This window comes from Panulirus ornatus, chromosome 8 (genome assembly GCF_036320965.1).
Source record: "Panulirus ornatus isolate Po-2019 chromosome 8, ASM3632096v1, whole genome shotgun sequence".
NCBI classification, from domain to species: domain Eukaryota; kingdom Metazoa; phylum Arthropoda; class Malacostraca; order Decapoda; family Palinuridae; genus Panulirus; species Panulirus ornatus.
The window spans coordinates 14,752,200-14,765,020 of record NC_092231.1 but is presented as its reverse complement, the minus strand read 5'-3'; the positions used below and the strand labels follow the sequence as shown (position 1 = coordinate 14,765,020).

General features: G+C 39.7%; 1 protein-coding gene across 3 annotated transcripts in view; it reads right to left on the bottom strand.

The window, feature by feature from the left end:
- LOC139749842 (C2 domain-containing protein 5) overlaps positions 1 to 12,821 on the bottom strand; it is a 222,235-nt gene that overhangs the window by 69,557 nt on the left and 139,857 nt on the right. For all 3 annotated transcript variants that reach the window (XM_071664154.1, XM_071664157.1, XM_071664156.1), the window contains exons 13-14: positions 6,757 to 6,893; positions 6,316 to 6,558 (exon numbers count right to left, since the gene is read on the bottom strand). In XM_071664154.1, the coding sequence (XP_071520255.1) occupies positions 6,316 to 6,558; positions 6,757 to 6,893 (380 nt within the window). The remainder of the gene's footprint in view (positions 1 to 6,315; positions 6,559 to 6,756; positions 6,894 to 12,821) is intronic.

Here is a 12,821-nt window from a genome sequence, read left to right as displayed (position 1 = left end):
AATAAAAATGTTGGCCCAGTCCCCACAGACCTTTCCATGGTTTACCCCAGACACTTCACAGGCCCTGTTTCAGTCCAATGACAGCACGCTGACCCCAGAATACCACATCATTCCAACTCATTCTATTCCTTGTGCGCTTCTCACCCTTCTATATGTTCAGGCCCCAATCTCTCAAAATCTTTTTCTCTCCATCCTTCCACCTCCAATTTGGTCTCCCACTTCACCTTGTTCTCTCCACCTCCAACACATATATCCTCTTTGTCAATCTTTCCTCACTCATTCTCTCCATATGTCCAAACCATTTCAACACAACCCTTTCTGCTTTCAACCATACTCTTTTTATTTTCACACATCTCCCTTACCCTTACATTACTTGCTCAATCAAACCACCTCACACCACTGATTGTCCTCAAACATTGCATTTCCAACACATCAACCCTCCTCCATAAAACTTTATCTACAGCTCATGCCTTGCAACCATATAAAATTGTTGGAACTACTATTCCTTCAAACATAACTATTTTTGCTCTCTGAGATAATGTTCTCACCTTCCACACATTCTTCAATACCCCCAGAACCTTTGCTCCCTCCCCCACCCTGTGACTCACCTTCACTTCCATGGTTCCATCCTCTGCTAAGTCCACTCCAAGATATATAAAACACTTCACTTCCTCCAGTTTTTCTCCATTCCAACTTACCTCCCAATCAACTTGTCCCTCAACACTACTGATCCGTTTCTTTTTATTTTCTATTTTTTCCAAAAAGTAACAGAAGGGAGCCAAGTGTGGATATTCCCTCTAAGTCTCACGCCTCTGTTCTTAATGTTACCTCGCTAAAGAAGGAAATGGGAAATATGTATTAAAAGAAAAAAACATTGGAAGGGGACAAATGGGGAGGTAATAACAAGTAGTGACAAAGTGAAAAGGAGATGGAATGGGTATTTTGAAGGTTTGTTGAATGTGTTTGATGACAGAGTGGCAGATATAGGGTGTTTTGGTCAGGGTGGTGTGCAAAGTGAGAGGGTCAAGGAGAATGGTTTGGTGAACAGAGAAGAGGTAGCGAAAGCTTTGCGGAACATGGCAACCGGCAAGGCAGCAGGTTTGGATGGTATTGCAGAGGATTCATAAAAAAGGGGGTGACTGTGTTGTTGATTTGGTGTGTAAGGATATTCAATATATGTATGGATCATGTTAAAGTGTCTGAGGATTGGCAGGATGCATGCATAGTGCCCCGTTACAAAAGGAAAGGGGATAAAGGTGAGTGTCCAAATTACAGAGGCATAAGTTTGCTGAGTATTCCTAGGATATTTTATGGGAGGGTATTGATTGAGAGGGGAAAGGCATGTACAGAGAAAGCATCAAATTAAGAAGAGCAGTGTGGTTTCAGAAGTGGTAGAGGATGTGTGGATCAGGTGTTTGCTTTGAAGAATGTATGTGAGAAATACTTAGAAAAACAGATGGATTTGTATGTACCATTATGGATCTGGAGAAGGCATATGATAGGGTGGATAGATATGCTTTGTGGAAGGTTTTAAGAGTATATGGTGAGGGAGGTAAGTTGTTAGAAGCAGTGAAAAGTTTTGACAAAGGATGTATGACATGATGTCTCCATGGTTAACTTGTTTATGAATGGGGTGGTTAGGAAGGTGAATGCAAGAGATTTGGAGAAAGGAGCAAGTATGCAGTCTGTTGTGGATTAGAGGGTTTGGGAAGTGAGTCAGTTGTTGTTCGATGATGATACAGCGCTGGTGCCTGATTCGGGTGAGAAACTGCAGAAGTTGGTGATTGAGTTTGGCAAAGTGTGTGAAAAAAGAACGCTAAGAGTAAATGTGAATAAGAGCAAGGTTATTAGGTTCAGTAGGGTTGAGGAACAAGTTAATTGGGAGGTAAGTTTGAATGGAGAAAAACTGGAAGAAGTGAAGCATTTTAGATATCTGGGAGTGGACTTAGTAGTGGATGGAACCATGGAAGTGGAGGTGAGTCACAGGGTGGGGGAGGGAGCAAAGGTACTTGGAGCTTTGAAGAATATGTGGAGGCGAGAATGTTATCTCAGAGAGCAAAAATGGTTATGCTTGAGGGAAGAGTGGTTCCAACAATGTTATATGGTTGCAAGGCATGGGCTATAGATAGGGCTGTGCATAGGAGGGTGGATGTGTTGGAAATTAAATGTTTGAGGACAATATGTGGTGTGAGGTGGTTTGATCGAGTAAGTTATGAAAGGGTAAGAGAGATGTCTGGTAATAAAGAGTGTGTTTGAGAAAGCAGTAGAGAGTGTGTTGAAATGGTTTGGACACATGAAGGGAATGAGAGAAAAGATTGACAAAGAGGATATATGTGTCAGAGGTGGAGGGAAGAAACTACAGGCTACAGAGGCATACGTTTGCTGAGGACACCTGGAAAAATATATGGAAGGTACTGACTGAGAGGGTGAAGGCATGTACAGATCATAAGATTGATGAGAAGCACTGTGGTTTCAGAAGTGGTAAAGGATGTGTGGATCAGGTGTTCGCTCTCAAGAATTTGTGTGAAAGATACTCAAAAAACAAATAGATTTGTATGTGGCATTTATGGATCTGGAGAAGGCATATGATAGGGATGATAGAAATGCTTTGTGGAAGGTTTTGAGAATATATGGTGCAAGAGGTAAGCAGCTAGTAGTGAGAAGGTTTTATCAAGGGTGTAAGGCACGTGCATGAGTAGGCAGAGAGGAGAATAATTGGTTCCCCATAAATGGGGTGCTGAGATAGGTAAATGCAAGAGTTTTAGAGAGAGGGGCAAGTACGCAGTCTGTTAGGGATGAGAGGGCCTGGAAAGTGAGTCAGTCATTACTCGCCAATGATACAGTACTGGTGGCTGATTTGTGAGAAAATGTAGAAATTGGTGACTGAGTTTAGAACAGAGTGGAAAAGGAGAAAGTTGAGAGTGAATGTGAATAAAAGCAAGGTGATTAGGTTTAGTAGGGTTGAGGGAGAAGTTAGCTGGGATGTAAGGTTGAAGGGAGAGAAACTGGAGGAAGTGAACTGTTTTAGATATCTGGGAGTGGACTTTGCAGCAAATGGAACCATGGCAGCAGAAGTGAGTCATGGGGTGATTGAGGGGGGTATAGGTTCTGGGAGTGGTGAAGAATGCGTGGAAAGAGAGAATGTTATCTCGGGAGCAAAAATATCTATGTTTGAAGGAATAATAGTTACGACAATATTATATGGTTGTGAGGAATGGGCTATATACAAAGTTGTGCAAAGGAAGGTGGAGTGTTGGAAATTATATGTTTGAAGACAATATGTGGGGTGAAGTGGTTTGATCGAGTGAGTAATGAAAGTGTAAGAGAAATGTGTGGTGCTAAAAAGTGTGGTTGAGAGAGCAGAAGAGGGTGTGTTGAAATGGTTTGGACATATGGAGAAAATGAGTGAAGAAAGGTTGACAAAGAGGATATATGTGTCAGAAGTGGAAGGAAAAAGAAGCAGGAGACCAAACTTGAGGTGGAAGGATGCAGTGAAAAAGATTTTGAATGACTGGGGCCTGAATATGCAGGAGGGTGAAAGGCATGCATGTAACAGAGTGAAATGGAATCATGTGGTTTACTGGGGTCAATATGCTGTTAATGGACCAAACCAGGGTATGTGGAATGTCTGGGGTAAACCATGGAAAGGTCTGTGGGGCCTGGGTGTGGATAGGGAGCTGCCATTTTGGTGAATTACACATGATAGCTAGAGAATGGATGTGAGGGGATGTGTCCTTTCTTTGCATGTTTCCTGGCGCTACCTTGCTGATGCAGGGGTGGTAATGCTGTTTCCTCTGGGTCAGGGTGGCACGGAGAATGGATGAAGGCAAGCAAGTATAAATATGTACATGTGTATAAATATGTATATGCATATATCTTCACCTTTGCCTCCACAAGATAATGATCAGACATCCCTCCAGTTGCACCTCTCAGCACATTAACATTCAAAAGTCTCTCTTTCACGCACATATCAATTAACATGTAATCCAATAACACTCTCTGGCCATCTCTCCTACTTACATACATATACTTATGTATATCTCTCTTTTTAAACCAGGTATTCCCAATCACCAGTCCTTTTTCAGAACACAAATCTACAAGCTCTTCACCATTTCCATTTACAATGCTGAACATCCCATGTACACCAATTATTCCCTCAACTGCCACATTACTTACCTTTGCATTCAAATCATCCATCACTATAACCTGGTCTCGTGCATCAAAACTGCTAACACACTCACTCAGCTGCTCCCAAAACACTTGCCTCTCATGATCTTTCTTCTCATGCCCAGGTGCATAGGCCCCAATAATCACCCATCTCTCTCCACCCACTTTCAGTTTTACCATATCAATCTAAAGTTTACTTTCTTACACTCTAGCACATACTCCCACAACTCCTGTTTCCGTAGTGCTACTCCTTCCTTTGCTCTTGTCCTTTCACCAACCCCTGACTTTACTCCCAAAACATTCCCAAACCACTCTTCCCCTTTATCCTTGAGCTTGTTTCACTCAGAGCCAAACATCCAGGTTCCTTTCCTCAAACATAATAACTATCTCCCCTTTTTTCTCATCTTAGTTACATCCACACACATTTACGCACCCCAATCTGAGCCTTCGAGGAGGATGAGCACTCCCCGCATGACTCCTTCTTCTGTTTCCCCTTTTAGAAAGTAAAAATACAAGGAGGGAGGGTTTCTAGCCACCTGCTTCCGTCCCCTTTAGTCGCCTTCTACAACACCCGGGGAATGCGTGGGAAGTATTCTTTCTCCCTATATGCACATGTAAGTGCATATATGTGTATACTTGTGTATGGGAGTGGATGGGTCTTTCTTTGTCTGTTTCCTGGTGCTACCTGGCAAATGCAGGAAATGGCAATCAAGTATAATATATAGATGATAAACAATAATCTTCCCTTACCTTACCTTCCTGCCACAGGAATTACTTCTATCCTTATGAGTATCCCGCAGCACTTAAGAACTCCACCATAACCACCAGTTGGGAACACAGGTCATAAAGTGTTGTGATGTTGTATGTGTCTTTTTGTGCAGAAAGTGCAAGGTGAATGAGTTGTATGTGTTCAGTGCACTCTTCATGGTAGCTGCATCGTGGGTATTAAGGGTCTTTGGATATGCTGAAACAGTGTTTGTAATGTTGTAGTGATAGGTGATTTCCAGAGTGTACATGGGATAGTGTTACTCATGTTTGTCTGGGGAGTGTGGTTTCTCAAAGGTGTATCTTTGGGGGCTGGAGTTTAAAACTGAGTTGGGAGATCGGCTGTTCAGTGCTTCAATGGTTGGTTGAGTCTGCATGTATTTTGTCATTGTTCTATTTGTTGTGGGTTGTGGGACCTGTGAGTAGAGATTACTGAAGTGTGAGTCAGGGGTAAGCATTTCATTTCTACTTAGGGTTGGTCATTAGTTATATAGTGATTAAGGTGGGGGGAGTCTAGTGCTAGCACATAGAATGAGCGCTGAGCATGTTGAAGTGGGACGGCATTAGCAGGATCTTTAATTTACTACAAAGGTGTTGAGCATTTCTAGTTACAAGTAAACTAGTGAGTGTTCTGATTGCTTTATTTGTGTGGCTTGCAGCTATATCATAATTTCTTTTGACAGAGTGGAAGACCAGGCAGATGAGGCATATTTTAAAAAGGAAAGCATGAATTGTTTGTACAGGATGTTGCTGAGTGATTCTTTTTCTTGTGCAAATCTGGTGCCAGTCAGTGTTCTGAGGGCATTTAGTTTGTGTATTGATATTATCAGTGTGGGGCATGAATGTCATATGTGTCGTTTGTGACACCTAAAATGGATGATTTTATATTCAGAGGGAGTGACTGTCCATTCAAGTCAGGAGGTTTGAACGACTGGCACTCACTTCTGATTAGCACAACATTTTGATGTGCTAATCTGATATAGATTATAAGAAAGCTGTCATTGAAGAAAATGGAGTGCTAAGGAAGAGATAAATAAAATAATATGAGTGCCAGTCTGATTGGGTCAACTGCATAAAAACAAATTGAAATCTTCATAAGAGCATGTGTGAGTGGTGCAAATAAAAAATATGTAATAAAAAAGTCTAATGAAAAGATACTGAGACAAAGAGAGGAAGCATTTGTGAAAAGGTTGTTGACAGGGAAGAGTATGAGGAAATATAGAGTGAAAGTACTATATGGAGGTACGACATATTGCATTCCTAATGGATAGCAAAATTATGAATATAAGACTCTGAAAAGCATGTGGGTGATTGCAAAGGCATTCATCTACAGAAGTCCCTTCAGCATGAAGCATAATCATTTGATGATGTTGGAATACCTACAGGGACAATGTGTTTAGTGCCATAGCATTCCTTGTTACGGGCAATGGTTGCTAGGAGGAGCTTCTGCACCTCAGCTCTGTGTCTTTCATCCTCTCGTCCTGAGCTAGCTGAGGTCACTCTTGGTACTGGAGGTGGTTGAAGAGCAGAGAGAAACACAGCTGTTGCTGTGGCTACACCCACAATGAGACGTTCCCCAACAGTTACCCGAACTCGCAGACCAAAGAGTGCATTCATTCCTTTTATCTAGACAGCATGAATAGAAAGACATTATATAAATTTCTTTTGTTTCTTTTCTTTGATGTACTTTGTTTATATAATGTTTTTATAATAAAATAATTCATCACAAGGCCTTAAATAAATATCTTAAAAGCAGATTTCATGACAATGCAAAACTTCAAACATCATACTTTTTTAACACAAAAGAAACAAAGGTAATGGTACCTTCATTTTATTGATAAGCTGTTTGTGTAGTTCATATTCCAGAAAAGGGAGAGAATCAGATATTTCTTTTGCATTAAGCTCACCCTTCAAATCCCGTTTAGGTCGAGCTACTCTTGCCTGGATTAAACACCCTATACCTGGAATAAAACAAAATTCATTATTGTAATATGGAACAAAACAGTAGCTTTCACTAAGAGGTATCTTTCCTGTGGAAGTTAAACTTCCTCCTTCCTAGCCAATTTAAAATCCAGCTGGTTATAACTTACATATAGACCTATTGAAAAGTTGCAATGACATCCCTGACCATAAAAAATAAACTTTAGAGCCTGGCCAATTAAGATCCAAAACAATGGTTACCTGCCCCTGCAGTACATTTACTATTTCAACAGGCAATGTAACCATCTAAACTGCATTCCTTCAACATCAGGAACATGTGGGAAATGCCAACCCCCACCATTTCCAGCAACCAATCTCACTAGACATTACCTTTTGTACACTAACACTGTATGTAAGAACTACCTACAACACACATGATGAATGCCCCTCTGACCACTCACCAAGGCCACTTCTTTTCCTTATGAATTAAGAGTTAGTAATTTCTAGCTTAGCTAAGATACATAATATTTGCTGGTCTGGCCAACCTAAGGATGGAATGGTTGTGGCAGGAGCTCACTGGTGATCACAAAAAGTGGCAGTGGTTGCTGTAAGTAGCAGTATGTAACACAGACTTGGAAACTTTGTAGAAGTATATAACTAACCACTGTGGTTACTAATGGATTACTGAGGCCTACATTAAGCTCCAATGAATTATCCTTTGTTTTGGTTGTCATATATGGCTAGCAAACAGAATCTAGTTTGCAACACAACACAATGAACCACACAGCCACCAGCAACTAATTCTTCTAAAGGATAAAGAAATTTCACATTTATAACATCACACAAAACCCCATAAATAAAGCACCTTTAACCGAAACCAATGACATCCCTTCTTCCAAAGAACATAAAAACATACTTATGAAACCCTACTCACAAAGTACTCAACAACACCCAAAATAGGTCAGCCATGGAAAACCAACAGTACACAGAATCCATCCTAAAATATCGACTCATCAACCCAATGACACTTATAACACTAAAAATCTTAAGTGCTCCCCTACAACAGGCCCTGACAACACATTGAGTTACAAATAAAGCATAATGGCTTAATTAAAATTCTAGTATATATTTTTTTTTTTTTTTTTTCATACTATTCGCTATTTCCCGCGATAGCGAGGTAGCGTCAAGAACAGAGGACTGGGCCTTTGAGGGAATATCCTCACCTGGACCTCTTCTCTGTTCCTTCTTTTGGGAAAAAAAAAAAAAAAAAAAAAAAAAAAAAAAAGAGAGGGGAGGATTTCCAGCCCCCCGCTCCCTTCCCTTTTAGTCGCCTTCTACGACACGCAGGGAATACGTGGGAAGTATTCTTTCTCCCCTATCCCCAGTATATATATATATATATATATATATATATATATATATATATATATAGTTACATATATAACAAAGTCCTAAACATGTTGGAACTTACCTGGACAGTATCAATCCTTAAACCAAATCACCCAACTCCTCCTCACAAAGCCCTAAATCAATAATGTCTTCAGCATTCAAACTCCATGAACCACAACAGATTCAACCAAGATATCCCACTCTCAACAACTACAACAATGGCTGCATCTCCAGAGAGGTCTTAAATCACTCTTTTAATCTCTGATAGATATAAATCCAACTTACATCCTCCAGTCACCTTGAATAGACAGTCTCTCACACTGAACAAAACACCAACAAAACAACAACTCACATATGATTTTCACTCATCACACCAATAACAGTGAAGAAACTTCTCAAATACCACAACCAATGAAAATGTTTCAAGGATCTGATGAAGAAGAGTTGAAGGTTAGAGAAATAAAGAGCTCTGAAGTACTTAAATACCTGGACCAATTAAATCCTAACAAATCAAATGGCCTAGATAACTTAGCTCCAAGGTTTTTAAAGGAGGTAAGGAGACAGCTGATATATCCCATACCAAAAATATTAAAAAAATCTCTATCATATGGTCAGGTGCCAAATGACTGGAAACTAGCAAATGTTAATCCCATATATAAAAACTAGACAAAAAGAGTGCCTTGAACTACCGCCCAATTAGCTTTACATCAGTATAAGGTATAACGATGGAAAAAATAATGAGATAAAACTGTCATGCTTCTAGAACACAAAATTATATCAGACAACCCAAATGGTTTCTGCAACTGAAGATCCTGCCTGACAAATCTGCTGGAATTCTTTAATGTTATCTATCAAATTTGGGATGTATGATGTATGATGTAGTATATTTATATTTCCACAAAAGCTTTCCATAAAGTACCTCACAAGAGAGTTTTACATAACTCATAGTACATGGATCAGAGACTGGCTTTCCGGAACAAAAGCAGCATGTAGTATTAAATGGTGAAGACTCAGATTGCCTAGACGTAACGAGTGGTGTGCTGCAGGGGTCTGCCCTAGGCCCAATTCTTTTCATAATATACATTAATAACCTAGAACTCGGTCTCATATCTAATATTTCTATATTTGCTGATGATGCTAAACTAGGAGATAGAGCTGAACACAGGTGGGACTGTGAAATGATTCCAAGAGATTTTAACTTACTAGCAAAGTAGTCAGACAGATGGCAAATGAAGTTTAGTGTAGACAAGTGTAAAGTTATGCACTTTGGGGACTAGAATATACGTCACGACTACAAACTATTTGGAAACTCTCTAAATAAAGTAAATGAAGAAAAAGACCTTGAAGTTGTCATTAGCAACAATTTGAAATACACTAAACAGTACTAAGCAGCAAGTATAAAAAATAACCAAAAGTTAGGTTTTATAGACAGGAACATAGATTATAAGATACCAGAAACAATTCTCACACTTTACAATTCTCTAGTAAGACCAGTCTTAAAATATGCAGTTCAGTTTTGGTCTCCAAACTGTAAGAAAGATGAAGAAAAATTAGAGAAAATATAAAGATGCGTGACAAAATTGATCCCATCCTTCAGAATTCTGGCATATGAAGAAAGGCTAAAATGACTGGATCTCTTTTCCCTTAAAAACATAGACTTTGCAGCGAGTTAATCTAAGTGTTCAAAACTCTGAACAAGTTTGATAAAGTAAACCATGAGCATGTTTTCGAAATACACGAAAATACGGTTACTAGGACAAATGGAATAAAACTCAAAGCTAAAAAATGTAGTATGGACATCGGAAAAAGCTTCTTTTCCTATAGGTGTGTTGTGCACTGGAATAAGTTACTGTCATAGTGATAGCTAAAACTATAAATACCTTCAAAAGTAGTTTAGACAAATATTTCATAAATTCAGGTATACTCTGAGAAAAACACAGGGAATAAATATATAAACAATAGCGGTAATGAGGACACTAGAAGGCTAATGTGCAGCAACGGGAAGTCAGTGATATGCTCTGTACATGCCTTCACCTTCACAATTAATACCCTTCCATACAATTCACCAGGTATACTCAGCAAAGTTATATCTCTGTAGTTTGAATACTCAAGTTTATCCCATTGGTCTTTGTACCATGGCACTATACATGCATTCTGCCAATCCTCGGGCACTTCACCATGATCTATACATATTGAGAATATCCTTACCAACCAATCAACAACACATTCACCCCCTTTCTTAATACAAACAACTGCAATACCATCCCCTCTCACCACCTTGCAAGATATCATCTTCCACAAGGCTTTCACCACCTCTTCTCTCTTCACCAAACCACTCTCCCTGACTCTCTCACTTCGCACACCATCCCGACCAAAACACCGTACATCTGCCACTTTATCATCAAACACATTCAGCAATCCTTCAAAATACTCACTCCATCTCCTCATCAGTCCATCACTACTTGTTATCACTTCCCCCCTTGCCCCTTTAAGTGATGTTCCTGTTTGTTCTCTTGTATTTCACACATTATTTACCTCCTTCCAGAACATCATTTTATTTTCCCTAAACTATAATGATACTCTATCACCCCAACTCTCATTTGCCCTCTTTTTCAACCCTTGCACCTTCCTCTTGATTTCCTTGACATGTATACATTCTTATTCATACTTTCCATATGTCCATTGCATTTCATTCCACCTTCAACTTTATCATATGTGCCCTTCTTACTACTACAGCCCCTTCAATACTTTGTCATCTAGGAGCCCAAACCTTGCATCTATGAAACACCACTAAGACTATTGTACCATAAAACATACCCATCTTTGCCCTCACAGACAGTGACCTCTCTTTGTACACATTCCTCAATGCACCAAGGACCTAAGCCCCCTAAACCATCCTACGGCTCACTTCAGCTCTCTTGATTCCACTGCTGCCATGCCCACTCCAAAGTACTTAAAACACCTTCACTTCCTTCAAGTTCTCCATACCCATGCTCACACTCTGACTAACCTATCACTCTCCTCAGCTAAATCTAATAAACATGCTTTTATCTACATTTACCCTCAACTTCTACTTTCAAATGCTCCCCCAAACTCAAAAACTAACTTCTGAAATTTCTCTCATTCAACAGCAGTCATCAGTAAACATACAAGCAAAGGTCTAGATAGATGCCCCCTGGAATTAGTGAACCTCTACTCAAGATTCTGAAGGGTCATCTTTCTAGTAGGCCTACTTTGTACATGTAAAGGGGGAGTAAAGTGTGAAGGCTTTCAGAAACAGTGGGAGTGGGATGACTGTTTTAAGATTAGTACTCTGAGCGTCACCACCCACAGCAAAACAGAAATTTAAAATACTGGGCATATATACTAGTACCCTGGTTAATGCTACCCCTTAGCACACTGTTTCATTATAGCACTCTTGCTTGCATACTGGAGCTCTAATTTTACAAGGAATGAAATGAAGATCCATAGAAGTCAAGTCTGAACACTCACACTCTTTGTTTATACTCAATTGGCTAATCAGAGCACCATACACACATATGCCAACATCCTATAATCACTGAGTGCTCTACTCAGTTAATATGGTACAAATTTTGCCTCACTTACACTGCACATATTCTCGCTAACACGCTGATTTTTTGACATTTGTCTCTCTTTTATCAACCATGTCTGGAAGACAGCCTGCAAGTCTAGTGCTGCTAGTACATTTACAGTGCTAAGGAAAATCCCCACCTTGGATGTAGAATTATAAGTTGGATGCTGGTGAGTGTCACATCAATGTCAGTGATGCTTTCAAACTAGTTACATCAACAGTTAAAAAGATTGAGAACGATAAAAGTGTCTACCATGATGAACAAAAAGTTAACAGCAACAAAGGTGACTCATTCAAGGAGCAGTTTGTTAGAAGAAAATGGAAGGGTGGCTGAGCAAAGCTATGCAAAGTGGCAGTGGGTTGAATATCAGCTGTTGAACAGTGTCTGACAATGCAGTCAAATGTGTTACCACATCCTTTCACTTCACCTCTCTAATCACCCCAATCCTTCTGCTTTCTCACTCCATACTTTAAAATGTTATGTAACATAATGTTGTAGATGTATCATGTTGCTCATCTAAAATTAAAATAAATTTTGTGGCCAGACATTAGCTGTTCAGTAGCATCTGGCAGAGATGCAACCAGTTTTACCAAGAAAACCAACAGATGAATAGCCTCCTCACCTCTTATCACAATCCCCCTTCACCACCACCAAGTCCAATATCACCACCCCAATCATCACCAATACCTGAATCATAATGTCTGTGATGAAGAGATGAACTAGCTTCTGCTAGAGCAGAGCCATACAATACCACTGCCTTCTGCCTCCCTCCCACCCACTATGTCTCAACAAGCTGTCTCTCTCACTCATTCTACTACAATCATCACTATTTATCAAATGACTGCCATTCAGGATACAATATTGTGCACCGTTTAGTTGTTATTCATTAATTATTAAAGATATGTTACTGTAATCTGTGTTACTCGATACCTCCAACCCTGTATGTATCTGCATATAAATCTTACAGGTAAAAAATAATGTCATCAA